Below are 27,500 nucleotides of genomic sequence, written 5' to 3' on the forward strand. Positions count from 1 at the left end.
CATGATGACATCACACAGTCCATGATGACATCACACGGTCCATGATGACATCACACGGTCCATGATGACATCACACGGTCCATGATGACATCATCACACGGTCCAGAAGTTAGTTTAAGATACAAATACGTTTATATCTTATCTTATCTTTATCTGATCTCAGGAACTATAAAATGTAAAATATGGAGATCATCATTTGATTCTGTAACGCTGTGATATCTGTACTGAGATTCTGAGAAAATAGCAGATCTACAAGCATGCACGCACACCTTGTTAGTGTGTCACTTCCTGTACATGGTGTGTGTGTGTGTGTGTGTGTGTGTGTGTGTGTGTGTGAGAGAGAGACTGTGTGTGTGTGTGTGTGTGTGTGTGTGTGTGTGTGTGTGTGTGTGTGTGTGTGTGTGTGTGTGTGTGTGTGTGCTCGAGGGTAAACAGTTACAAACAGCAGGATGTGAGAAAGGCAAACAAGCTGCTCTCACTAACACACACACACACACACACACACACACACACACACACACACACACACACAAGATGGAAACAGTGTTAATGTGTCCAGCGTAGCGTGGTGGTCCATTTCAGCGTAGATGGAATGATGATGCCAGGTGGTCACACATCTGTGACCGCTTAGTTCTGACCCAGGATGAGTCACTGAGTTTGCATTTTATTTTAATTATTTGTCATGTCCTGTGGAAGCAGGGAATCATAGCTTCAAATGGACATATTGGTTGTTCAGTTTGACCCACCGGTTGTGGAGATATGGCTTATGGAGTAATGTCTTGGGAAAACAGGCTTGAAAAAGGTTCACTTCTGTGGTCTCTAACATTACACCTATAGCTACATGTTTAAGCATTTATTTCATGTTTACATGTCTTCTGTGGTCTCTAACATTACACCTATAGCTACATGTTTAAGCATTTATTTCATGTTTACATGTCTTCTGTGGTCTCTAACATTACACCCAGCTACATGTTTAAGCATTTATGTCATGTTTACATGTCTTCTGTGGACTCTAACATTACACCTATAGCTACATGTTTAAGCATTTATTTCATTGCGAACGCAGTGAGCACTTACTATGAGACCTAGCAGATCATGTCTGTGTGTCCGTCCGTCCGTCCGTCCTAGCTACATGCTTAAGCATTTATTTCATATTTACATGTCTTCTGTGGACTCTAACATTACACCTATAGCTACATGTTTAAGCCTTTATTTCATATTTACATGTCTTCTGTGGTCTCTAACAATACACCTAGCTACATGTTTAAGCATTTATTTAATATTTACATGTCTTCTGTGGACTCTAACATTACACCTATAGCTACATGTTTAATCATTTATTTCATATTTACATGTCTTCTGTGGTCTCTAACATTACACCCAGCTACATGTTTAAGCATTTATGTCATGTTTACATGTCTTCTGTGGTCTCTAACATTACACCCAGCTACATGTTTAAGCATTTATGTCATGTTTACATGTCTTCTGTGGTCTCTAACATTACACCTATATCTGTCTGTCCCGCTTTTGTGCCCATATATGGAGCTGAGTGATTACGTCACCATGACTCAGCCATAACCATATAAGGAGTCCCCAAAGCAGCTATACGTCCAAAACCCAAATATGTACAAGCTGCGTTCGCTTCCCGCGTTTGCGCGTCTTATTGGTATGTACATGTCTTCTGTGGTCTCTAACATTACACCTATAGCTACCGGTACATCTTTAAGCATTCATTTCATATTTACATGTCGATTTCAGCTCTGACACTTATTTCAGACATGCTCTAGTATGTGAAGAGTCTGCCTGTGATATCAACTCATTTTGGATACAAAGAAATTCAAAAGAATAGTTGTTCTCCTCTGGTGAAAAGCTGGAGGTTCAGGTTCAGGTTCATTTATTTGTTTGTCCCCGTGGGGCGATTTGGTTTACAGCAAGGCATAACACAGGCAGGTAACATGAAACACAAAAAACACTGGATGGTTGTGCGATGGCAGGCTCTCAGTCAAATCTGGTCACATTAGTTCATGGTTTACATTATGATACTAAATGACTATTTCTATAATGTGATGTATCACGAATACTGGACTACTCGCCCCGGTGCTTGCCCGTTTTTCCTCCCGGAATTTTCCCCAGTGAGGGGGATAACTTTGTAATATGCTATTGGCTGTTTGTATTCTTGTTGGAAAATTTTAAAAAGATACTCCTGTGGACAGGCTATATTATTTGACTTATATTGAACCTATAAACAATTTAGTATTATTTAGTATATGTAAGGTTTTGCCCCCACAAATGGTACCTCGTCAGATAATCCCCACATAGCCTACAACAACTTCTGTGAACAGACTTCACTGTAAATTATATTGGTACTTAGGCTGTCTGCTGTCATGAAAGTTTATAGTTAGAGAAATTCAAAGTCCAGCCGTCTGCTGTCCAGCCTCTCCCACCCCTCACTGGGGAAAATTCTGGGAGGAAAACAGAAACGGGGCGAGTAGTCTTGTTACCATGTATCACCATGTTCTGGCTTTACTGTAAATGGCTCTGGATTAAGAGCGTCTGATAAATGACTACATAGTAGGTTGTAGTTCCAGAGACTCCGTTGGGAGACGGAATAGTTCTCTGGCTACGAAGTGAGACTATGACTATGACAGGATGCTGGAGTCACACACACACACACACACACACACACACACACACACACACACACACACACACACACACACACACACACACACGAGACTATGACAGGATGCTGGAGTCACACACACACACACACACACACACACACACACACACACGCGAGACTATGACATCACAGGAATGCGTATATCTATTCTACGTCTGAGCATAGGCATGGTAACACCCCGCCTGCCTCTGATTGGCCTACCGACACTGAGCCAAGACATGGTACCACCCCGCCTGCCTCTGATTGGCCTGCCGACACTGCCTGTCCTCCGAGATGCAAGGCTACTCCGTGGTGGGAAAATAATACAAAGTACAAGAGAACGGCAACACGCGACACTTTTCGTAGAAGATGAAAACTAATATTGTTCGTGCCGTTTGCTTTGATTGCATAATTGATTGAACACACGTGTACGACGTACTATGATTTGATTTGGGTGTGTTCTTCTAAATAAAGTGTTAGTGTTGATTATCGTGTATTAATCTAATTATAGTAAACTATAATACTGTTATACTAAAAAGGATAAAGGGAAAAGAGACCTTTGTACAGACAGTACAGTAATGTTTTGAAGTTTACACACAAACAGGCCAACGGGCATAAACAATATTAGTTTGCCTCTTCGGTGTCGGTAGGCCAATCAGAGGCAGGCGGGGCGTGACCATTGTCTATGCTCAGTGTCGGTATAAGCCAATCAGAGGCAGGCGGGGGCGTGACCATTGTCTATGCTCGGACGTAGAATGGATAGACGCGACAGGAACGCTGGAGTCATGTTGACCTCAAACACTCACTCAGTTTGGAACACATCTGGGGTCAAAGTTGAAGTGCGATGAGTCAGTGCACTTATCTGTACAGATAAGTGCGTGTGTGTGAGATACAGAGAGATGGAAATAAGTGGTCAGTGCAAGAGAGAAGCGCACACACACACACACACACACACACACACACACACACAGGGAGACTCACTAACTGGGTCAACAGACGTGACTGTGTGTAATTCACTGTTTCCGTCCCTGCTCTATAAAACTGACCACTATGTTCCAACCCCCCCCCCCCCCCGCAGAGAGGTCCTAGACTGTTAAAAAGTGGATGTGAAAGAACTTCCAGTCAAATATCTCAACCCAGTGTGTCATGGTGAACACACGCACACGTCACACACACGCACACGTCACACGCACGCACGCACACATCACGCACACGCACAGGTCACACACACAGATCATCCACTCATCCAGTGTGTCAAGGTGAACTTTATCTAGAAACCTGCTCAGACCTGCTCAGTTGCAGCTGCCCTGTGCTCAGGGCTGCAGGCGCACACACACACACACACACACACACACACACACACACACACACACACACACACACACACACACGCACGCACGCAGACACAGCACGCGCACACAGACAGACACACGCACACAGACAAAACAGACAGACACACACACACACAGACACACGCGCAGACCTTTCCAGCTGTGTGTCAGTCATCATGAAAAGGTCAAATCTGAGAAGACATCTGTGGCATTGATTACGGTGATCTGTTAAAGGTGCGATCCGTCATTTTTACTTTCATGTCCAACATTAAGGCCATCCCGTTGGAGTGTGTCGCTGGGCCAACAGGCTTCAATGTGGGGGTCCAAGAGGTCAAAGGTCAGCGTGGGGGTCCAAGAGGCCAAAGGTCAGTGTCGGGGTCTGACATAGAAAACATAGCTTTTTCAGAAAACTGTCAGGATGCAGAAGACATTTATAGAATCTGATCTCAGGTCAGAATGGAAAACTGTCAGGATGCAGAAGACATTTATAGAATCTGATCTCAGGTCAGAATGGAAAACTGTCAGGATGCAGAAGACATTTATAGAATCTGATCTCAGGTCAGAATGGAAAACTGTCAGGATGCAGAAGACATTCATAGAATCTGATCTCAGGTCAGAATGGAAAACTGTCAGGATGCAGAAGACATTTATAGAATCTGATCTCAGGTCAGAATAGAAAACTGTCAGGATGCAGAAGACATTTATAGAATCTGATCTCAGGTCAGAATGGAAAACTGTCAGGATGCAGAAGACATTTATAGAATCTGATCTCAGGTCAGAATGGAAAACTGTCAGGATGCAGAAGACATTTATAGAATCTGATCTCAGGTCAGAATGGAAAACTGTCAGGATGCAGAAGACATTTATAGAATCTGATCTCAGGTCAGAATGGAAAACTGTCAGGATGCAGAAGACATTTATAGAATCTGATCTCAGGTCAGAATGGAAAACTGTCAGGATGCAGAAGACATTTATAGAATCTGATCTCAGGTCAGAATGGAAAACTGTCAGGATGCAGAAGACATTCATAGAATCTGATCTCAGGTCAGAATGGAAAACTGTCAGGATGCAGAAGACATTTATAGAATCTGATCTCAGGTCAGAATGGAAAACTGTCAGGATGCAGAAGACATTTACAGAATCTGATCTCAGGTCAGAATGGAAAACTGTCAGGATGCAGAAGACATTTTTAGAATCTGATCTCAGGTCAGAATGGAAAACTGTCAGGATGCAGAAGACATTTTTAGAATCTGATCTCAGGTCAGAATGGAAAACTGTCAGGATGCAGAAGACATTTATAGAATCTGATCTCAGGTCAGCGGCAGCTAGAGGCGGGATCAGGGCAGCCCTGTGTATGCCTGTAGGACCCGGATCAGGGCAGCCCTGTGTATGCCTGTAGGACCCGGCGCATCGACTCTGCCTGGGAGTTCCCAGATGGGAGCAGGAGGTACTCTCTGCTGCCCCCTCTGGCGGAGTCAGGTTACCAGGACCCCCCCCCCCCCCCCCCCCCCATGCAGTTTGACATGGATTAGTCTATACGGACCCCCCATTTAATGGCATTTCTATCTCTGGAGACTGTCTGGGACCCCCCATTTATATTGTAAAACGGACCTCCGTTTGATGACATTTAGCCTCTCAGACCCACGCGTGTGTGCGTGTGTGTGTGTGCGTGTGTGTGTGTGTGCGTGTGTGTGCATGCGTGTGCGTGCATGCGTGTGCGTGTGTGTGAGTTCAGTGGGTTGTTGTAACAAGGCCTGCAGTGTGCAGCACTGCCCTACCGGTCTACAGGGAACGTAAGCCCACACCCTAACCACACACACACACATGCAACACACACACACACACACATGCAACACACACACACACACACACACACATGCATGTGCACGCACGCACACACACACGTGCACGCACAACACACATGCACACAGAAAACGGGGCCTTGGGCGGCGAAAAAGGCAATGAATAGATAGAATGAAGGAGGATCACTTTGGGTGGAGAGAGAGAGAGAGAGAGAGAGACATAGAGAGAGAGAGAGAGAGAGAGAGAGGTCTCCAATGGGTTGCCAGTAATAAGCACCCTTCTCCCAGGCTGATTACTACCTACCTACGCACACGCACACGCACACACACACACACACACACACACACACACACACACACACACACACACACACACACACACACACACACACACACACACACACACACACACACACACACACACACACACACACACACACACACACACACACACACACACACACACACACACACACACACACACACACACACACACACACACACTCACTCAGTGCCATTTCCCAGTCCAGAGCTGAATTGCATCAGAATTTGGATGCAGTATTTAAGGCCAGATCTGTTACTGACATTCTTCTGACTGGATGTTAAACGTCCTGGTTTGTTTCATTTCATTGTTCCACCTGTGTTATTCCCTCTACAGTTAGGATATATGACTCCTCCACCTCAGAGACGGTGCATTCATGGAGAATTGTGTGAGAACCGTGACCTCAATTCTTGTGGAGTACACAAACACACACACATTACAGACACACTCACACACAGACACACACACACACACACACACACACACGTAAGTATGTACGTACCAGAGTAATCTAGTAAGAGAGTGGTGACATGCTTTGATCTCGCCGCAAAGCGGTTGCCTATGGGCGATAGTTCCAAACATTGCTCCTGTGGCTGGAACTATCCCATTGAGATAGAATGAGCACTTCCTGCATTCCATTGTTACAATGAGAGTCAACGGGAGTGTCATTACTCTCTTACAGGATTACTCTGGTACGTACGTATGTACGTACATGCATACGTAGAGTTATGTTCATCATGGCCACCGTTCTAAATATAACAGTTATATGATTAAAGACAATCATTTCCGTTTCTAAAAATAAAAACACGGTGACATTGACAGCCGTATATTTCAGCCCGACCGGTGTTTCCAGATCTGTGCGTGGTTATTGTTGACGAGAAGGGCGGAGGGCGGAGGCGTAAAATATTCATAATTAATCACATTCCTAGGATGGGTGAGTGACAGGCAGCAGCAATAAGGACTGCTGGAATGCTGTCAATTATCCCATCCTGGGTGGGAACGCCTTTTTGTGTTTTAAGCATTGTGTTTGATGGGCTCTAGACACTCCTATAAACATCTGTTTGATGGTCTCTAGACCCTCCTATAAACATCTGTTTGATGGTCTCTAGACCCTCCTATAAACATCTGTTTGATGGGGCGCCAGACCCTCCTATATAAATCTGCTAGCCGTGCAATGACCAACCCAGCAGGTCAATGAGCTCCTGTCTGTCCATGTGTGTGTGTGTGTGTGTGTGTGTGTGTGTGTGTGTGTGTGTCAGTCATTATGTAACGCTGTGCATATTTGAGTAGTCCTGAAGTTATGAGCAGAACAAATATCCCATGCACACACACACGCACGCACGCAGGCACGCACGTGTGTGTGTGTGAGAAGTGAACGTGATATTGTTTATTTATGTTGTTGGTGTCTTATAATGCCGTATAAGGTATGGGTCTTAACGACAAGACACGGAAATAAAGATTCATTCATTCATTCATGCATTCTCACACACACACACACACACACACACACACACACACACACACACACACACACACACACACACACACACACGTTAAGCGTTAACAGTTTGTGTTGATGTGAGGAATTCCATGTAAACAAAACCATCCCAGGGAGGTGTGTGTGTGTGTGTGTGTGTGTGTGTGTGTGTGTGTGTGTGTGTGTGTGTGTGTGTGTGTGTGTGTGTGTTTGTGTTGGAGACCTCAGGAATGAGGGGCATAGGGGGGCAAAATAAACGGAACAAAAAGGCAGTCTGTTCTCATGCACAGGCGTACACACACACACACACACACACACACACACACACACACACACACACACACACACACACACAGCTCCACTATTCTGACATGTTGGACTAAATATAGATATTCTTCTCAGCGAACACTGCGCCACTCATTCTGAGACACAACTCGGCCTTATATAGCTGTGTTATGTGTGTGTGTGTGTGTGTGTGTGTGTGTGTGTGTGTGTGTGTGTGTGTGTGTGTGTGTGAGTAGGGCAACAGTGTCTGATTCCCATCCTGAAAACCAGCAGGATACAACCCCCCCCCCCCCCGACACACAAACACAGACACACACACTCACACACACACACACGCGCGCACACACACATCTGTTTGTAATAGTAAGCATCACATGCATGCATATATGCAAATTAGCTTGACGGGTGGTCGTTATTCCTAGCGGTCAAGTGAGGGGCGATCTTAACGAGCTCTTAACGGTCTTAGCGGTCCCAAACTCTGACGAACCAGGAAAACGATTAACCTGACAGGAAGTAGCTCATGACAACGTTGTGTAAACGGCGGGTTGTTATTAAACAAAACACGTTGCAGAGAAAGTGGAGAATTCAAGCGTTTAAGCAGAGAATGTGGTGCGTTTATTTGCACCACATTTTCACGATTTGTCAAAAATAGCAGAGCTACAAGCTACTAGTATAGGATCTATAGATCTCAATCATTCTTGTGGAAGAAAATTCAGATTCACGTTTGAGTGAGATTCGTTCAGGAGTCATTTTGTTACAAACTATAGTGGCTCTCTGCATATATCAACAAGTTTGGGCAAAGGTTTGCAGCAGAGCGCACGCACGCGCACGCGCACACGCACACGCGCACACACACACACACTTGTCCATAGGTACTACAGTAACACCACGGTTGTTTAAGCAAAACAATGTATCGATGAATACTTTACAAATAGTTTAAAAATAATTAAAAAAAAAGGTCAATTCTTTTTGGGCTGCTGGGATTGTGGGACCCCAAGGATCAGCCTCCCAGCCGGAGAGCCGGGTGAGGAGCTAGGGAGCACGCACACACACTAAACATCCATGCACGCACGCGCACACACACACACACACACACTAAACACACACGCTAAACACACACACACACACACACACACACACACTAAACACGCACAGTAAACAGATTAACCCCTTAGTAAAACTCAGCTCATAAACTTAAGACACAACATATGGTTATCTCTCACACACACACACACACACACACACACACACACATCAATACATGTGAGAGCTGTCTGATCACATTATTGATCCGTCACACTTTCAAATCAATGCACGCACACACGCACAGTCACGCACAGTCACACACTCACACACACACACACACACACACACACACACACACACACACACACACACACACACAGAACAGCACAATGACTACTTTTACTTTTTGGTATAGCCTATACCTTAAGTAAGTATAGGCCTATCTTTTGATACCAATACTTATTTACTTTACTTAAGTAAATGTTTGAATACCAACTTGCTGCGACAGGCAGTACACGTATTGATACTTTTACCTAAAGTATTAAATAAAAAAAATAAGCTACTTCATTCTCTTAAATAAGACTCGACCCCACCACAGACGCTTGTTTATCGATAACTTGTTAAAATGGGTTAATCTCTTATATAATATAAGGACGTATATGAATAAAACCTGTTGATCTGGCTTTAGAAGGCTTATGTAATACAATAAAAACCACACATAGACATCAAAGGGGGGCTTCCGCCCCTGCCCCTTTTACCCGTCTGTAAAACAACTGCCCTTTTACCCGTCTGTAAAGCCACTCTTCTCTGCCCCTTTCTCTAACAGACACAGTTAACGATTGCTTGTTAAGTGCCTGCCAGACAGACAGACAATCCGATGAAATGAAGGCCGGTGTAGAGTAGAGTGTAGACTAGTGAACTGAACATGTTCTCTTTATATCAAGTACTTCATACCAGCCCCTTATGAAACTACTTCTCCCCAAATCCAAATGGATTTCATTTTCCATCCTGAATGGCAGTAACTAGCATACAATGAGAACTGAGAAGATCTCCACAAAGGTTTACTCATCCAAACTGATTATATAACTGTAACCATCAAAGCATGCACTCAACATATAATGGTTATGTGACCATGGCATGTGCATAATATAAAATCTTATAAGTTGTATCTGATATTGATTAATATGGGGGGTGGGTTCAATGAATCGATTATTAATCGGCAGAGCTGTCGACTATTGTCAACATATTCCCCAATTTCCACTGAGATTATGGGGTGAATGAATGTGGCCAGACCCATCTTCTCTTTCTGTCATAGTGACATTGTCCTGCATCAGATCATGTCCAAATCAGGTTCTCCAATCTCCAGTAGCCTCTTCAGTTTTTTAAGATTTTCTGAGTGGTGCCCTTACGGAGCTATGTGTGTGGCTGGCTGGGTCTGAGCACTATGTGTGTGTGTGGCTGGCTGGCTGGCTGGGTCTGAGCATACATAGACAGATAGATAGATAGATTATAGCAGTGACTGACTGAGACATCGAGCGTGCGTGCAACTGGTTGTGGCCCCCATCAAGTGACCTTTTGACCAATGCGGCCCTCGCCCCAAGTTGAGTTCGACACCCCTGCTCTAAATGTTTTGATGAATTGAACAAGGTGGACCCTCTTGTAAACAAGTGTAATGCTTTATGGTGTCGTCCACTCACAGTTAACAGTCTTTGTATTTGAGTTGTGCTTGAAATGTACTGTAATTCTGCAAATGTAATGAATACTTCAATCAATCAATCATTTAGCTGGGGTCCGGGGACCCCCTGGAACTCTCTCAAGGACCCACTGACTCACAGTGCAGTACAGAACACGGTCTTGGTCTGCAGACTGAGACGGTTATAATATTATAAATATGAAATATACAGTTGAACTCACAGTGCTGTAGAGTAGAGGTTTATAACTATAAATATTAAATATACAGTTGAACTCACAGTGCTGTAGAGTAGAGGTTTATAACTATAAGTATTAAATATACAGTTGAACTCACAGTGCTGTAGAGAACATTGTCTTGGTCTCCAGACTCGGACAGTTCGCTCAGAGTTCGGTCCCAGTGCAGGAAAGATTCGCTGCTGTCCAAAACCTCCATGATGTAAAAAAAAAAAAAGAGACAAATCTTATCCTCCACCCGGAAAAAAAAGAGAGTCCACGAATTATAGCTTTAAAACAAAACGCCGGGGGTTGTTTTGTTTACAGTGAGAAAAAGACAACACGTACAAATAAGCGAGGATACAAAGTATCCTGTCTCTGTTGTTGTTGTTGTTGTTGTTATAAAAAGCTACTTTGTAGCGTATCAGATATGATCTGGTGATTTGGTGGTTTGATGATGTGATGATCCATGAAGAAAAAAAACTGTGTTCTTTTTGAAGGGGAAAAAGTTGAGCTCAAAAAGTTTTGTCCCGGTGGGATAAATAAATCAATATAAGCGTCGACGAAAACAATGTTGTCGTTCTAAAGGAAGAGGTTTTAAAGATCCGTTTTGTTGTTGTTGTTGTTGTTGTTTGGCTTAGTCCGTCTGTGTGAGGGTTTGTAAATCTATATCTGATCGGTTCGGTTCAAGGTTCGACTGGAGAGGGTTTTTTTGGGATTTTTTTTCCCCCTCTGATGAGAAAAAGCTAGACTGCTTGGAATGCAGGAGGAGGGGGCGGGGCTGTGGGGAGGGGGCGGGGCTGGGGAGGGAGGGAGGGAGGGGACGGGGGATTTTTTTTCTTTTTTTAACACATTAGAAGGAGAGACTGAATTTAAAATGTATTATGTATTAAATATGCGTTATTCGCATAATTATTTCGTATGGATTGCAGATAAATCATATAATTGACATAATTCTGATGACAATGACACTGAGAAATGACTTTGATTGATTGAACATTATTTCACAGTATGCAGCAGCAGAATGGATACATTTAAAAAAGGTCAGGGCAAAAAAGTCAAAAAGCTCCCCTCTGGCTCGGCCAATCAGAACGGGACTATTGTATGAGTGGCAGCGGCGTCGGGCCAATCGGGAGGCGTCGAGGCGGGTCGCGGCCAATCGAAGAGGGCTCAGTCGCCCACGTCTCGCGACCAATCGCGTAAGGCCAAGAATACCTCCTGTGACTAAAGAACGGCCCCCTTTCCACAGACAGACAGACAGACAGACAGACAGACAGACAGACAGACAGACAGACAGGCGAGTAGGCAGGCAGGCAGGCAGGCAGGCAGGCAGACAGACAGACAGACAGACAGACAGACAGGCAGACAGGCAGGCAGGCAGGCAGGCAGGCAGGCAGGCAGACATTAGATAGATACATACATTAAACAGACAGACAGAAAACTAAACTTTTACAGATAATGTTCTGTACTCTAAATTCTGGTGGAAGATGTACTTATAGATTCCTTTCTGTTTTTACTTTAACTGTAAGGTAAAAGCATAATAATAATAATGAATGTGCTACAGAAAACAATGGTGCACATTAAGATGATCTGGGCACCGCCTGGAATCATTTCAGGGATTTCACAATGACATTAGTGTTGATGACATTTTGCCTCTCAGACGCAAAACTAAAGATTGTTTTGCCCTGTTGATGTTGGTACCATAAAACCCATTAGGAGATGATAACAGGCAAACTTTGATCAAAACAACAATTCGTCTACATTCTCTAATTGTGTAGACTTCTTGTACATTCATTAATGTAATGCGGATGTTTAACAATCATTTTACTCTTGCGTGCCGGTTCGAATTGGTTTAATTGTACAGTTAAAAGAAGATCGAATTGTTACCAACTCTCTAGCTGGGTCCCCTCTGCCTTCAACCGTTTTTAAATTCAGTGGTCTTTTGTCGCCCCCACGTGGACATCATGAGTCAATACTAGTGAAGTTCAATTCAAAGAAAAACAGACAGACAGCCATGTGTGAAAAACAAATAAGAACTTGTATTTATATGAGTTACAATGAAATAACTACGTAGTATATATATATATGTATGAGTACAAGATAAGTACAAGGAAAACAAGATGTATTACTAGGAAAGGAGACAATAATATGGAGACAATCTTTATAGAAACAGCTCAACTATTATGTTCAAAATATTCCTACTCTCTCTCTCTCTCTCTCTCTACAGAACCGTCCGAGAGATGAAAACATGAAATAAACGATAGACTGTCGCTAAATGTAGGAGGATGTTTTTCTCCACGAGAAAATAAAGAAAAATAAAATAGAGCACTTGAGTAATTCACCCAAAGAATGACTTCAAAAGGCTGTCTGAAGATGGGTTATAATTGGTCTAAAAGTTAACGTTTTTTTTAGTAGTCTAAAGCAGTGGTTTCCCAAAGTGGTGTCCAGCTAAATATCGTAATGGGGGTCCACGCGGGGCTAATTAGTGTCCATTTGTAGAGCTGTGATTTCCTCCAGAATGGAGCTAAAGATATCTAGGTTTGACGTAGATATAACGTTGACAAAAACATAGCAGTAGTTCTGTAGTCTGACATGAGAAAAAACTAACAAAAAAAAGGCACGCACGCACGCACACACAATGTCCTGAACCAGCGACCGCTCTCTTAATTGAAGCCATTTAAATTTGGTTCAACTTTAACCCATTCTGGTTTCAATTTGGTTTAAGCAACTGGGTGGGTGGGGGGGGTTTTGAGCACAGCGCACAGCTAGGAATTACCTTATTCCGGAATTCCACAATATTCCGTCCGGCCACCCAAACTATTAATACATAATTCCCCGTTAATTTTCCCCTCGTAGACTTTTCAAAAAGTATTTATTTAAAGATGTTTAATACAACGCGGACGAAGACAACTCGAGTTGTGACAAATAATGACAATAAACACAATGTTTTGGGGACGATCAAATAATTAGAAAGAAGAAAAACAACACAAAAAGTGTTGTAACCTGCCCTTTTTCTTCTTCTTTCCAATTATTTGATCGGCCCCAAAAACATTGTTTGTTGTCATGATGTGTCACAACTCCAGTTGTCTTTGTCCGCAGCGTAAACGTCTTTAAATAAATACTTTCTGAAAAGACTATATGAGGAAAATGAACGGGGCGGGGTTGCTCGAGGGGGCTGCGACGCTCTACAGTCAAAGAGCCACCGGGGTCATTTATAACCCGACAAACAACCTGCTAATGACAGAACATCCTCCAGTGTTCGACCAAAACTGTTTTCCTGCATTGAAAACAATGTGCTGTCGGCTTGGAAAACTACCGCGTCCAAAATACGCTCAGGAGATGAAACAAAATAATAAAATAAACTACATGTTTCAGAGTTCAGAGTTAAGAGTCTTTCGACCAATAAGCAGAACGGAAGATGTCGTCCCGGTGTCTAGAAGGTTCCGTTAGGCTCCGTTGTCATGGAGATGGTTCCGGTGTCTGAAAGGTCCTTCAGGTTCTGTTGTCGCGGTGATGGTCTTCCGTCCCGGTGTCTGAAAGGCTCTGTTGTTGCCGTGGTGACGGCCTGTTGTCCCGGTGTCTAGGAGGCTCGGTCGCGTTCGTTGTCACTCAGAAAGATGATGTTATCTGGGAGAGAAACACACGAATGATTGATTGATTTTATTGATTGATTGAATATTTTATTAGTCACAGCCAACACGGATTAACCCATTTTGGGGCGGGAACCCCTTTTGGTGTTTTAAAGCATTATGTTATACTTTAGCTATTGAAGAATAGCAGATCTACAAGCTCGTAGCGCGGCACCAAGTGCAGCGTTTATATTCTTCTAGAATCTAGATCCTGACAGCTTTCAGAAAGTACCCGTTATGATGGTGGTAGTGTGGGTGTAATAGTGTGGTTCTGTACCTGCTATGATGGTGGTAGTGTGGTTGCAGTAGTGTGGTTCCAGTACCTGCTATGATGGTGGTAGCTTGTCTCCTCACTTGGTTCTTGTCCACATACTCTCCATAGTCCAGCTTCCCTTCCACTAGAATCCTGGCTCTGTGACAACACCAAAACACCATGATTAGTAATACATTATACATTATTAACATAGAATCCTGGCTCTGTGAGATTCAATGAAAACCCAGAGGATACTTTACAGTTTACAATGTAGGCATTTATCAGACGCTCTGAATCCATTTCGACCTGAACTTGATTCTACAAAATGTCAATCAGATAGGACTTTTCTGTGTGGATGTATGGGCTGTCAATCAGATAGCACTTTTCTGTGTGGATGTATGGGGCTGTCAATCAGATATGACTTTTCTGTGTGGATGTATGGGCTGTCAATCAGATAGGACTTTTCTGTGTGGATGTATGGGCTGTCAATCGGATAGGACTTTTCTGTGTGGATGTATGGGGCTGTCAATCAGACAGGACTTTTCTGTGTGGATGTATGGGGCTGTCAATCAGATAGCACTTTTCTGTGTGGATGTATGGGGCTGTCAATCAGATAGGACTTTTCTGTTTGGATGTATGGGGCTGTCAATCAGATAGGACTTTTCTGTGTGGATGTATGGGGCTGTCAATCAGATAGCACTTTTCTGTGTGGATGTATGGGGCTGTCAATCAGATAGCACTTTTCTGTGTGGATGTATGGGGCTGTTAATCAGATAGGACTTTTCTGTGTGGATGTATGGGGCTGTCAATCAGATAGGACTTTTCTGTGTGGATATATGGGGCTGTCAATCAGATAGGACTTTTCTGTTTGGATGTATGGGGCTGTCAATCAGATAGGACTTTTCTGTGTGGATGTATGGGGCTGTCAATCAGACAGGACTTTTCTGTGTGGATGTATGGGGCTGTCAATCAGATAGGACTTTTCTGTGTGGATGTATGGGGCTGTCAATCAGACAGGACTTTTCTGTGTGGATGTATGGGGCTGTCAATCAGATAGCACTTTTCTGTGTGGATGTATGGGGCTGTCAATCAGATAGGACTTTTCTGTTTGGATGTATGGGGCTGTCAATCAGATAGGACTTTTCTGTGTGGATGTATGGGGCTGTCAATCAGATAGCACTTTTCTGTGTGGATGTATGGGGCTGTCAATCAGATAGCACTTTTCTGTGTGGATGTATGGGGCTGTTAATCAGATAGGACTTTTCTGTGTGGATGTATGGGGCTGTCAATCAGATAGGACTTTTCTGTGTGGATGTATGGGGCTGTCAATCAGATAGGACTTTTCTGTGTGGATGTATGGGGCTGTCAATCAGATAGCACTTTTCTGTGTGGATGTATGGGCTGTCAATCAGATAGGACTTTTCTGTGTGGATGTATGGGGCTGTCAATCAGATAGGACTTTTCTGTTTGGATGTATGGGGTGTCAATCAGATAGGACTTTTCTGTGTGGATGTATGGGGTGTCAATCAGATAGGATTTTCTGTTTGGATGTATGGGGCTGTCAATCAGATAGGACTTTTCTGTGTGGATGTATGGGGCTGTCAATCAGATAGGACTTTTCTGTGTGGATGTATGGGGCTGTCAATCAGATAGGACTTTTCTGTGTGGATGTATGGGGCTGTCAATCAGATAGCACTTTTCTGTGTGGATGTATGGGGCTGTCAATCAGATAGGACTTTTCTGTGTGGATGTATGGGGCTGTCAATCAGATAGGACTTTTCTGTGTGGATGTATGGGGCTGTCAATCAGATAGCACTTTTCTATGTGGATGTAAGCCCATACATCAAGGCCAGAAAGTAGTTTTTTTGGCACTCAGTAGAGCCAATGGAGGGAGAGAATGGCTGGTTGAAGACCAGGCGAGCTGCGGAATTCTGGATCAGTTGGAGAGGTGCAGTGTGTGTGTGTGTGTGTGTGTGTGTGTGTGTGTGTGTGTGTGTGTGTGTGTGTGTGTGTGTGTGTGTGTGTGTGTGCGTGCATGCGTGCGTGTGTGCGTTATTAACCCCTTCTTGATGTAGCTGTATGCCAGGTCTCTCAGGCCAGGCTTGAAGACAGACACTCGATGCCAGGTGGTCTTCTGACTCATCTCACCTGGAATGTTAGTCACATTTTAGTCACCTGGAATGTTAGTCACATTTTAGTCACCTGGAATGTTAGTCACATTTTAGTCACCTGGAATGTTTTAGTGTTAAGTCTAGTTTTAGTCGACTAAATATCATAAGATTTTAGTCGACTAAATCTAAAGTTGATTTAGTCGACTAAAATGTATTTTGGGGGGGCCTTAATGCCATCGTAATGACTGATTTTACACTTGTAGATCGGCTATTTTCAGCATGCAACCAAGTGTAAAATGACTCATACTGGATCTCTTGTCCACTAGTCCCTTCCTAACATTTTAGTCTAGTTTTTATTTGTTGACGAAATTGTCGGTATATTTAGTCTTTGTTTTAGTCATCATAGCTTAGGTTTCTTGTAGTTCTGGGTGCCTGCCATGCAATGGCAGAAACACACATATTTGTAGATTTTTAATAGTGTGAGGTTTATGGATTTTTATGGTGTGATATTTGTAGATTTTTAATAGTGTGAGGTTTATGGATTTTTATAGTGTGATATTTGTAGATTTTTAATAGTGTGAGGTTTTATGGATTTTTATGGTGTGATATTTGTAGATTTTTAATAGTGTGAGGTTTATGTATTTTTATAATGTGATATTTGTAGATTTTTATATCAGAAATTGTCAGTATATTTAGTCTTTGTTTTAGTCATCATAGCTTAGGTTTCTTGTAGTTTCCATTTAGTTTTCGTCAGTGGAAAAAGGCAGTCGACGAACCTTTTTCGTTTTAGTCGACGAAAACAACACTGATCAATGCAGCATAGAATTGTGGACCAAATGGTATCCCCCTCAACACCGGGATCTTACCGGGCCCTCCGGTGGAACCGTCCTGGGGTTCGGTGGAACCGGAACGCCACATCTCATTGGTGGCCATGGAGAAGATGGTGACGGGGTTCCGCCCCTCCATCTGCCTCATGACGGGATCCTGCCCCACTCGCCCCAACAGCTGCACCTTATTCAGGGCTGAGAGAGAGAGAGAGAGAGAGAGAGAGAGAGAGAGACAGAGAGAGAGAGGGAGGGGGAGAGAGAGAGAGAGAGAGAGAGAGAGAGAGAGAGAGAGAGAGAGAGAGAGAGAGAGACAGAGAGACAGAGACAGAGAGAGAGAGAGACACACACAAGAGTTAAGTTTCAGACTACAGGTTACGATTTAGGGCTGAGATAGACGCTTGCGCACACACACACACACACACACACGTGCACACTCACGCATGCACACGCACACACACACACAGCTCTACTCACATCTCTCCAGGACAAAGTTGCTGCTGTCCAGGCTTGCGTGTCTGACCACCTGACCAAACACCTGAGGACGAAACAAACGCACCCAAAACACAGCATGGTAAATGTTCCCATCCCACTCAGACGAATCAAACGCACCCAAAACACAGCATGGTACATTTTCTTATTCCCATTTAGACCTGAGAAGTGATTCTACAAATGTCTTCTAAATCCTGACGGTTTTCTGAAAAACATCATGTTTCTATATCAGTGGTTCTCAAACATTCTGTGGACCTTATAATTAATGACCAGAGCAGACCTCTCATTCTGTGGACCTTATAATGACCAAAGCAGACCTCTCATTCTGTGGATCTTAATGACCAAATGAATAGAATAGACAAATAAAAGTTCACCCCTCTCGGCTATAAAGGCAAATCAAAAGTAGTTTTGTAAAACATCTCACCAGACTGGAAGCTTTGCGGAACATATCTGCTCTGGACGGAAGATCTGGATGAAGCTGGAAGACACAGAGTTGAAACACCTGTTAAATTCCTCGACATTGTGATACGAATGTGTGGAACGCCCTAGTCTAGTCTAGGTTTTATTTGTTGACGAAATTGTCAATATATTTAGTCTTAATAGCTTCGTTTTCATTTAGTTTTCGTCAGTGGGAAAAGGTAGTCGACGAACATTTTTCGTCTTAGTTTTAGTCGAGGAAAACAACACTGCAGCATGTGGACAACTGCATGTGTTCATTTAGAGAATCCTAGTTTTTAAATAATTGTAGCAACACATGATACGACAGTCACGCGCACGCACTAGGGTGACCAGATCCAAACTGTTCATTTGAGGGACAGAAGTATCGCCACACAAGCGATATAGTACCGGGTTAGCAACTTACTACTTCGAGTTTCTATTAAATGCCTTGATGTCATATTCGACCATAGGCCTATTGGCTATCATTTATAAACTCCTCTGGTGTCTCACATTTTGTTTTAAAATCCTGCTTTATTTTTATGTTTATGCTATTTTAACAGGCTTAAAAACACATCTTGCAGGAAGAGACAATGAGAGAGCTTTACAACAGAAGGCCAACTATTAGGGGACTAAACTATTACGGCATTTGAACACTGATGCAATTGCCTGTCATCAGTCACAATGTGGGACTTCTCAATTTGTGGGACGCCTGAAAAGTCTTGGAAATGAGGGACTGTCCCACGCAAAGAGGGACATCTGGTCACCCTAGCACACACACACACACACACACACACGCACAGGCAGGCACACACACAGGCACACAGGCGCACACACACACAGTGCATGAGCTTGCAGCAGCACAGACTCCCGCCATCAGGGTATTTATTATATTTACACTAAAAAAACGACACTAATAAAGAGTCTTTAGGTTGTTGTTATTGTTAAACATGTATGATATAACATGTTGTATTAAAACAAACTATTAAAGTCGCATTAAAACAGAACTAGTGTAGTTTTTTTTATCCTCGACTCACCCCAGAACGACTACAGTCACCTCACGCTGCTTCCGGTCCTTCGGTCAAATGGCTCCGTGGGTCTTTCCGTTCCACTCATGGGTTCCACTCTGCTTCTTCCTCGTCTTTGTTTTTTTTTTTGCGGTTGTTGTAAGACATGCATTTGTGCCTTAGCGCCATCTATTGGCCTCTGACTGTATTCAACGCAACTATAGTCATTTATAACGCAACTATAGTCATTTAAATATAAATCAGTAAGTGGTTTTCAAAGTTTTCATATTATTTATATTTAAAGTTGTCCATTATTTATTTATCCATCATCTGAGCACGGACCACCATTTGATGACATTTAGCCTCTCAGACCCAAAACTAAAGAATATTACTTGGTTAACAGTTATCTCAGATAAGTCCACAGTTCCATGCTGTATTGATGTTGGTAACATTAGGAGAGACAACAGGCAAACGTTGATCAAAATAATAATTATTCTACATTCTCTAATTGTGTCTTCTGGTAAATTAACTAATGCAGATGTTTAACAATAACGTTTAACAGTAAAGTAACACTAACAGTAACATTTTAGGCTCTCAATAGTTAAAGATCTAATAAGGGTCCATTTGGTTACCAACTATCCATCATTTAGTTGCATGGGAACCACCTGGAACCCCCTCAAGGACCCCTGGTGGTCCCTGGACCACCTGGTGGTCCCTGGATTGAAAAGTGGTGGTCCCTAGACCACCTGGTGGTCCCTGGACCACCTGGAACCCCCTCAAGGACCCCCAGGTGGTCCCCGGACCCCGCACAGTGGTGGAGAAAAAAAAAGTACTGAACATTTTTACTTAAAGGAAATAAATGCATAGAACTCTTAAAGGACCACTTCACCACTTTTCAACCTACCTACCGGTATCTTCATATATTTGGTCCTCACTATAATGTTCATGGTAAAATAGCACAATTTTTTTCTACTCAGTCTGTGTCTAATAGGACACTACAGTATAGTTCCCAAAGTGGGGTCCTTGAGGGTGTTCCTCGGGGGGTCCCTGCAGCTAAATTATCAGCTAAGGGGTCCTTTGGTTCACTCTCAGAGTTAAATAAACATTGATTTTACAATATAAACCGGAGTCCCAGAAAAAGATTCCATTAAATGGAAAATGAAAATGTTTGAGATTAACTGCTATAGAGCTGTACAAATCTTCTCTCATGGGGGTCCCTGGCATATCTCTTCAAATGGGGGTCTGTGGGTGTCAGTTTGGGGGTCCTTGACATGGAGAGGGCTGTGGGCATTTCAGAAACCAGTCCACCAGTGACTGGACTTTTGTTAAGCCTTTTTTATAAATGTGTGAATTGGTGAATGTAATGAATCTATGTAAAGCTCCTTAATGAAGGCGATATATATAAATTCACCATTTACCACTACGACACTATGGCATAAGTAGGAGTCCAAGGACCCCCTTGGCCTTAACTCTGAAAAATGTTAATTTGGACAAAAATGTCCACCTCATTCAATGAGCCCTGGACTGGTCACAGCAGCAACAACAGCAGCAGCCAGGCGTTACAGACACAGTGGGCTGGAATCTTGACATTTAAAACAATGATTTAATATTATTATTATCTTTCTTTTAAACAGTCTCCAAAAGCTGCTCGGTTGGTTGTAGGCCTGTTGCTGCTTTTGTCCACTTGAGGGTATCATTTTCCTATGTTCTTGTGCCATGCTATGCCTGCATTAAACAAAGAACCATTTTTTACTGAAACACTCTTAAACAAAGAACAGTTTTTTACTGAAACACTATTAAACAAAGAACCATTTTTTACTGAAACATTCTTAAACAAAGAACAATATTTTACTGAAACACTCTTAAACAAAGAACTCTTCTTTACTGAAACAAAGGGCTCCAGTGGCCCAGGAGGTAGAGTGGCGGCAGCTTGGGAACCGTGAGGCTCCCGGTTACGATCCCTGAGGGCTCCCCCAGAGTTAGTGTGGAAGAGGAAGTGTCCTTGAGCAAGACTCTGAACCCCTGATTGCTCCCGATGTGCTGGTTGGTGCCTTGCATGGTTTCCTCCACCATCGGCATGTGAATGTGTGTGTGTGTGTGTGTGTGTGTAGCGGGGCGGTGCGCTGAGCGTGCATGACGCACACGCGTTCATTCAAAAAGTGTCGTTCTCGACTGTGTTACACGCTCGTGCGTGCGCGGGGCAGCGTGATCTAGTATGAGAGTGTGTGAGAGAATGTTTGGAACTATAGCCCATAGCGTCCCGCTTTGTCTCAATGGGATAGTTCCAATGTTTGGAACTATAGCCCATAGGCGCCCCGCTTTGTCTCAATGGGATAGTTCCAATGTTTGGAACTATAGCCCATAGCGTCCCGCTTTGTCTCAATGGGATAGTTCCTAATGTTTGGAACTATAGCCCATAGCGTCCCGCTTTGTCTCAATGGGATAGTTCCTAATGTTTGGAACTATAGCCCATAGCACCCTGCTTTGTCTCAATGGGATAGTTCCAATGTTTGGAACTATAGCCCATAGCGTCCCGCTTTGTCTCAATGGGATAGTTCCAATGTTTGGAACTATAGCCCAGAGGCGCCCTGCTTTGTCTCAATGGGATAGTTCCAATGTTTGGAACTATAGCCCATAGGCGCCCTGCTTTGTCTCAATGGGATAGTTCCAATGTTTGAAACTATAGCCCGTAGCACCCCGCTTTGTCTCAATGGGATAGTTCCAATGTGTGGAACTATAGCCCGCTCCTTTTGATTGGGTGAAGCGCCAGGGCCATCGGGGGAGGGGTCGATCCGTCACTGCGCCGAACCCCGACTTCCTCTCCCAACGACCACTTCCTCTCCGGACGCCAACATCCTGTAGATCTTTGCCAGTTCCTCTATGGGCGGAGCCTTGGACTCGGGCGTGGGCGGGATGTCAAAGTCGGACGACGACTGCGACAGCTGGAACAGCTCTTCCTCCGATTGGACGCTCTGGCTGCCTGGCTTCTCCTCCTCCTCCGTGTGGCGCGGCCCATCGCAGGCGGCGAGCTCTCCGTGGTCCCGCCCCCTCATCCGCTGCCCTGATTGGTGGATGAGCGCACCGGTCACGGGCGTGTGCTGATCTGACGAGGCCTGATTGGACCAGAGAGAGAGAGACAGAGAGAAAGAGAAATAATTTAGTTTTTTAGATAAAATGTCTTGATTTTAGCATTTGTCAATATTTCATACATACATTACAGATGATATCTGATCTACTGACATTTTCAGCGTCACAGTGAGAACTGTTCGGAACCCTTATATTACAGGTCTATGACTCAGAACCAAATGGACCCAATGGCCAAATGGCCACTCGGTGGCGCGCTACGAGCTTGTAGATCTGCTATTTTTTCAATAGCTAAAGCATAACATAATGCTAACACCAAATAAAATAAAAAAGCCAGACCGTAAAGACCTTATCTTCGTCTTCTTCATCCTCGCTGAACAGGTCGGGGGTCAGAGAGCCTGTCAATCTGGAGGGGGAGGGGCTTGTCATCCTGGAAGGGGATTGGCTAGTCATCCTGGAAGGGGCAGGGCTTGTCTCCCTGTAAGGGGATTGGCTAGTCATCATGGAAGGGGTGGGGCTTGTCTCCCTGGAAGGGGAGTGGCTTGTCACCCTGGAAGGGGATTGGCTTGTCATCCTGGAAGGGGATTGGCTAGTCATCATGGATTCCTCTTCCTGTCTTGTCTGTTCTCCTACATGTTGAAAACATGACGGTTAAAACAAAAAGTAATATAATAATAATCATTGCTATTAAAGGGACTAATTCAGCCATTTTCAACCTATCTTCATATAATTGGTCATCACAAAATGTAATTTCATTATAATACGATACAATTTCTGTCTCAGAGGAGGGCTGTGGACAGTTCAGAAACCTGTCAACTCTCTCTTTGGCTTTTATTAATGGAAGAACAGTTGCTTCTGTTTCATCAACTTTCCAGGAAGAGAATTAAAGGACAACTTTGTTTTAATTTTCAACCGTTTTCGTCAGTGTTAAATGTAACAATTATTTAACTAATTAACTAAACGAATGGTCACCAACTGTACCTTTAATGTCCAGCAGCTCCTCCCCCTCGTTGTCGCTGAACATGTCGGGGGTTTGGGAGCCGCTCATCTTGGAAGGGGAGGGGCTGGCCGCGGAGGGGGAGGGGCTGGCCGCGGAGGGGGAGGGGCTGGCCGCGGAGCCGCACGACTGCGATAGGCTGTTCTGGCTGTCCGTCAGCACCTCGGCGGTGAAGAACTCCTCCCACCTGGGAGGAGGGGGAGGCGGAGGGGGGGCGGAGCCAGGAGAGACTCCTCCCTTCGTCTCGCTGCCGTTCGCACGTTTCTTCTCGTCTTCTCCACCTTCATCCCTCTCTCCTTCTCCTCTTTCGTCCCCCTCTCCTCCTCCGTTGGTTTCGGTCGTCCGTTCTTGGCAGTCTGTCCGCTGTTCGCCTACAAACACGTTTCAAGAAGATCGGCAGCGTCAATTCTGGCAGCAAATTCTGGTATTTTGGCGGGCCTCGATGCCGTCGTAATGACTGATTTTACACTTTGTCGCGTTGTGAGCTTGTAGAACTGCTATTTTCAGCACGCAACCAAGTGTAAAATGACTTATACTGGATCTCTTGTCCACTAGTCCCTTCCTAACATTTTAGTCTAGTTTTCATTTGTTGACGAAACTGTTGGTATATTTAGTCTCAGTTTTAGTCGTCATTCAGTTTCCATTTAGTTTTCGACAGTGAAAAAAAAAGGTAGGTTGACGAATATTTTTCGTCTTAGTTTTAGTCGACGAAACAACACTGGATCCAACCAACTCCCGTACTGTACCTTTAATTAGGAACGGCTCCTCTTCGTCCTCTTCGTCGTCTTCGTCATCCTCGTCGTCGTTGGACTCGGTACAGTCCGCGTAGTTTCCCGCAGAGCGAGGAGAGTCCGCCGTACTAGCGCCCACGACGCGCAACGACTCCTCCACAGCTGTAGGGGGCGCTGGTGGTCTCACAGGACTGTGCTCTTCCACTATAGGACCAAGAGACGCAACACAGCGGTGAATATTAAAAATATCTCTGAAAAATGTGACCAGATTTGACTGAGAGACTGCCATCGCGCAAACTCCAGCTTTTCACCAGATTAATTTTAAATGAATTAATAGCACAGGCAGACTCTTCACATACTAGAGTAATGTCAGAGCTGAAATGTAAATATGAAATAAATGCTTAAACATGTAGCTAGGTGTAGCTAGATGTAATGTTAGAGACCACAGAAGACATGTAAATATGAAATAAATGCTTAAACGCATAGCTGGGTGTAATGTTAGAGACCACAGAAGACATGTAAATATGAAATAAATGCCTAAAGATGTAGCTAGCTGTTAGAGACCGCCACAGAAGACATTACGCTATAAGCCATATCTCCAAAACTGGTGGGTCAAACTGAACAACCGATATGTCAATTTGAAGCTATGATTCCCTGCTTTCACATGAGATGACAAAACACGAGAATTCAAAGAAATCCAATGTCCCCTCAGTCAAAACTTGTCCCAAATCGTTGAATATATTCTATTCTTTCAGAGCGAACGTTTTTAACTTAAATTTTTGCTTCTGGGGGGGGGGGGGGGGTCCCTGGAACAACATATTTTCAGATGGGGGTCGGCGGCCAAATAAAGATAATTCTGAAACATGAAAATGTTTGAGAACGACTGATACAGAAACATTAGGAAGTATTTAAGCACCCTGATGTTTGACTTCCTGGTTCAGAGCTGCTCTCTTCCTGACGGGCGCCAGGTCTGCTCCTTCAAACAAGCCCTCGTCACCGTCTGAATCTGATCACGCACACACACGCACACACACACACAGTCACACACACACACACACACACACACACACACACACACACACAGTCACACACACAGTCACGCACACGCGCGCACACACACACACACACACACACACACACACACACACACACACACACACACACACACACACACACACACACACACACACACACACACACACACACACAGTGAAATATGGAGATGTGAGAACTAGCCCAAAACAGTTTGATTGAATACTTTATTAACACAATGATTAACAGTGCAGGACGTACAGTTAAGGTTATGCTAAAAGGAGAACACAGGGGTGTCGTTTCCACTGTGGTCCATGGTACTCAATTCATTAGGTGTGTGTGTGTGTGTGTGTGTGTGTGTGTGTGTGCGTGCGTCACCATATGCAGGCTGTTCCATGCGTGTATGTGTGTGTGTGTGTGTGTGTGTGTGTGTGTGTGTGTGCGTGCGTGCGCGTGCATGTGTGTGTGTGTACGTCACCATTTGCAGGCTGTTCCATGCATGTATGTGTGTGTATGTGTGTGTGTGCGTGCATGTCTGTGTGTGTGTGTGTGTGTGTGTGTGTGTGTGTGTGTGTGTGTCTGTGTGTGTGTGTGCGTGCATGTCTGTGTGTGTGTGTGTGTGTGTGTGTGTGTGTGTGTGTGTGTGTGTGCGTGCGTGCATGTCTGTGTGTGTGTGTGTGTGTGTGCGTGCATGTCTGTGTGTGTGTGTGTGTGTGTGTGTGTGTGTGTGTGTGTGTGTGTGCGTGCGTCACCATTTGCAGGCTGTTCCCGGCGTGTGCGTTTCAGAACGCCCAGAGGCTTGTAGACGAACGCTGCTCCTTCTGTCTGCGTTCTGCACAGAGGCTTCAGCCTGGGAGAGAGACATAGGGTTTAACATGAGAGAGAGAGAGAGAGAGAGTAGTCCCTTACTTAACCCATTCTGAACGGGAACTCATTTTGGTGTTAGCATCATGTTATGCTTTAGCTATTGAAAAATAGCAGATCTACAAGCTCGTAGCGCGCCACCGAGTGGCGCGCTACGAGCTTGTAGGTCTGCTATTGTTGAAAAATCGAAGAACGACTGACATTTTTAGAATCTGATCTCAGGTCAGAATGGGTTAATCAGACCAGTGTGTGTCTAGTGGAAACCTCGTATGAATCTGATCTCAGGTCAGAATGGGTTCATTCCCATCCACCAGCTGTCTAAAAACCAGCGGCGCACACCACGCCGCACAGCTTCCTCTGTCCGCGGCTGTGGGCCGTTTTGCGCTCAGGTGTGGGAACAGTGACTGGGGAGTATTTCCAACTTCCAATAGGAAGTGTTAAGTGTAACTGTTCGACCAATTAGGGACTCACATCAGTGTGACATCGGTAAGCGTCTGACCAATAGGGATGACACTGGGGTAGATGTTGATTGGCTGCAGGTAGGACAGGAAGTCTTTAATCTGAAAATGAAAGTGTGTAGACCAATGAAAACATGTGACTAAATTTGAATTTTCGTTTTTTTTCCATGTCATATGAAAGCAGGGAATCACAGATGGATGCTGTGTTGGGGAACATGGTTACCCAATACCGCCCCCTGCTGGCAGAGTCAGGTTAGGGAATCATAGCTTCAAATGGACAATTATTGGTTGTTCAGTTTGACCCACCAGTTTTGGAGATATGGCTTATAGAGTAATGTCTTGCAGAGAGACACAGCGAGTTGAGAAAACAGGCTTTGAAAGGTTCACTTCTGTGGACATTACACTTAGCTACATATTTAAGCATTTATTTCATATTTACATTTCAGACATACTCTAGTATGTGAAGAGTCTGCCTCTGCCATTAACTCATTTTTGAAAAAGGGTTTGCGCGATGGCAGTCTCTCAGTCAAATCTGGTCACACATGATAAAGTGATGGACGTTTTTATTCCATTTGAAATTAAAGTCATGGAATCAGGGATACAATCTGATCTGGTATTGTTAATTGTCTAATTGAACATTAGTAATGTACAACATGCTGTACAACCAGGGGATATTTTAAAGCCATATCTCCAAAACCGGTGGGTTCAAACTGAACATCCAACATGTCAATTTGAAGCTGATGATTCCCTGCTCTCACATTGACTTATAGCCT

At 44.0% G+C, this 27,500-nt stretch overlaps 3 protein-coding genes across 6 annotated transcripts in view; all 3 read right to left on the minus strand.

Annotated features, from left to right (window-relative positions):
* The window catches only part of creb3l2 (cAMP responsive element binding protein 3-like 2), a 33,222-nt gene extending 21,693 nt beyond the window's left edge, over positions 1-11,529 (minus strand). For all 4 annotated transcript variants that reach the window (XR_013963601.1, XR_013963602.1, XM_080757835.1 and 1 more), the window contains exon 1: positions 10,932-11,529. Coding sequence is in view for 2 of the 4 variants with exons in the window: in XM_080757835.1 (XP_080613961.1) it covers positions 10,932-11,030 (99 nt within the window). In the remaining 2 variants the exon portion in view is untranslated. The remainder of the gene's footprint in view (positions 1-10,931) is intronic.
* Positions 11,530-12,833: 1,304 nt separating this feature from the next.
* ssbp1 (single-stranded DNA binding protein 1) lies at positions 12,834-19,624 on the minus strand. Its single transcript, XM_080757838.1, has 7 exons — positions 19,594-19,624; positions 18,544-18,597; positions 18,105-18,165; positions 17,670-17,825; positions 16,753-16,840; positions 14,763-14,851; positions 12,834-14,437 (listed from the first exon to the last, which is right to left on the minus strand). Exons 2-7 carry the CDS (start codon positions 18,565-18,567, stop codon positions 14,391-14,393), a joined length of 465 nt encoding a protein of 154 aa, XP_080613964.1. The 5' UTR covers positions 18,568-18,597; positions 19,594-19,624; the 3' UTR covers positions 12,834-14,390.
* A 1,843-nt stretch (positions 19,625-21,467) lies between these two features.
* Positions 21,468-27,500, minus strand: part of dclre1c (DNA cross-link repair 1C, PSO2 homolog) — a 21,469-nt gene continuing 15,436 nt past the window's right edge. Inside the window, exons 12-18 of the mRNA XM_080757634.1 lie at positions 26,741-26,829; positions 26,158-26,255; positions 25,290-25,379; positions 24,389-24,577; positions 23,627-24,013; positions 22,985-23,274; positions 21,468-22,674 (exon numbers count right to left, since the gene is read on the minus strand). Coding sequence (XP_080613760.1) covers positions 22,357-22,674; positions 22,985-23,274; positions 23,627-24,013; positions 24,389-24,577; positions 25,290-25,379; positions 26,158-26,255; positions 26,741-26,829 — 1,461 coding nt within the window. The 3' untranslated portion in view covers positions 21,468-22,356. The remainder of the gene's footprint in view (positions 22,675-22,984; positions 23,275-23,626; positions 24,014-24,388; positions 24,578-25,289; positions 25,380-26,157; positions 26,256-26,740; positions 26,830-27,500) is intronic.

The sequence above is a fragment of the Protomyctophum bolini genome, assembly GCF_963924005.1.
Source record: "Protomyctophum bolini genome assembly, chromosome: 23".
Taxonomy (NCBI): Eukaryota; Metazoa; Chordata; class Actinopteri; order Myctophiformes; family Myctophidae; genus Protomyctophum; species Protomyctophum bolini.

Bases quoted from the DNA above. Each gene is read 5' to 3' on its own strand.
- ssbp1 (XM_080757838.1), bottom strand. From the start codon at position 18,567: ATGTTCCGCAAAGCTTCCAGTCTG. The intron at 18,166-18,543 runs GTGAGATGTTTT...TTTCGTCCTCAG, and splicing joins TCCGCAAAGCTTCCAGTCTG to GTGTTTGGTCAGGTGGTCAG. The intron at 16,841-17,669 runs GTAAGATCCCGG...CTAACATTCCAG, and splicing joins CGGTTCCACCGGAGGGCCCG to GTGAGATGAGTCAGAAGACC.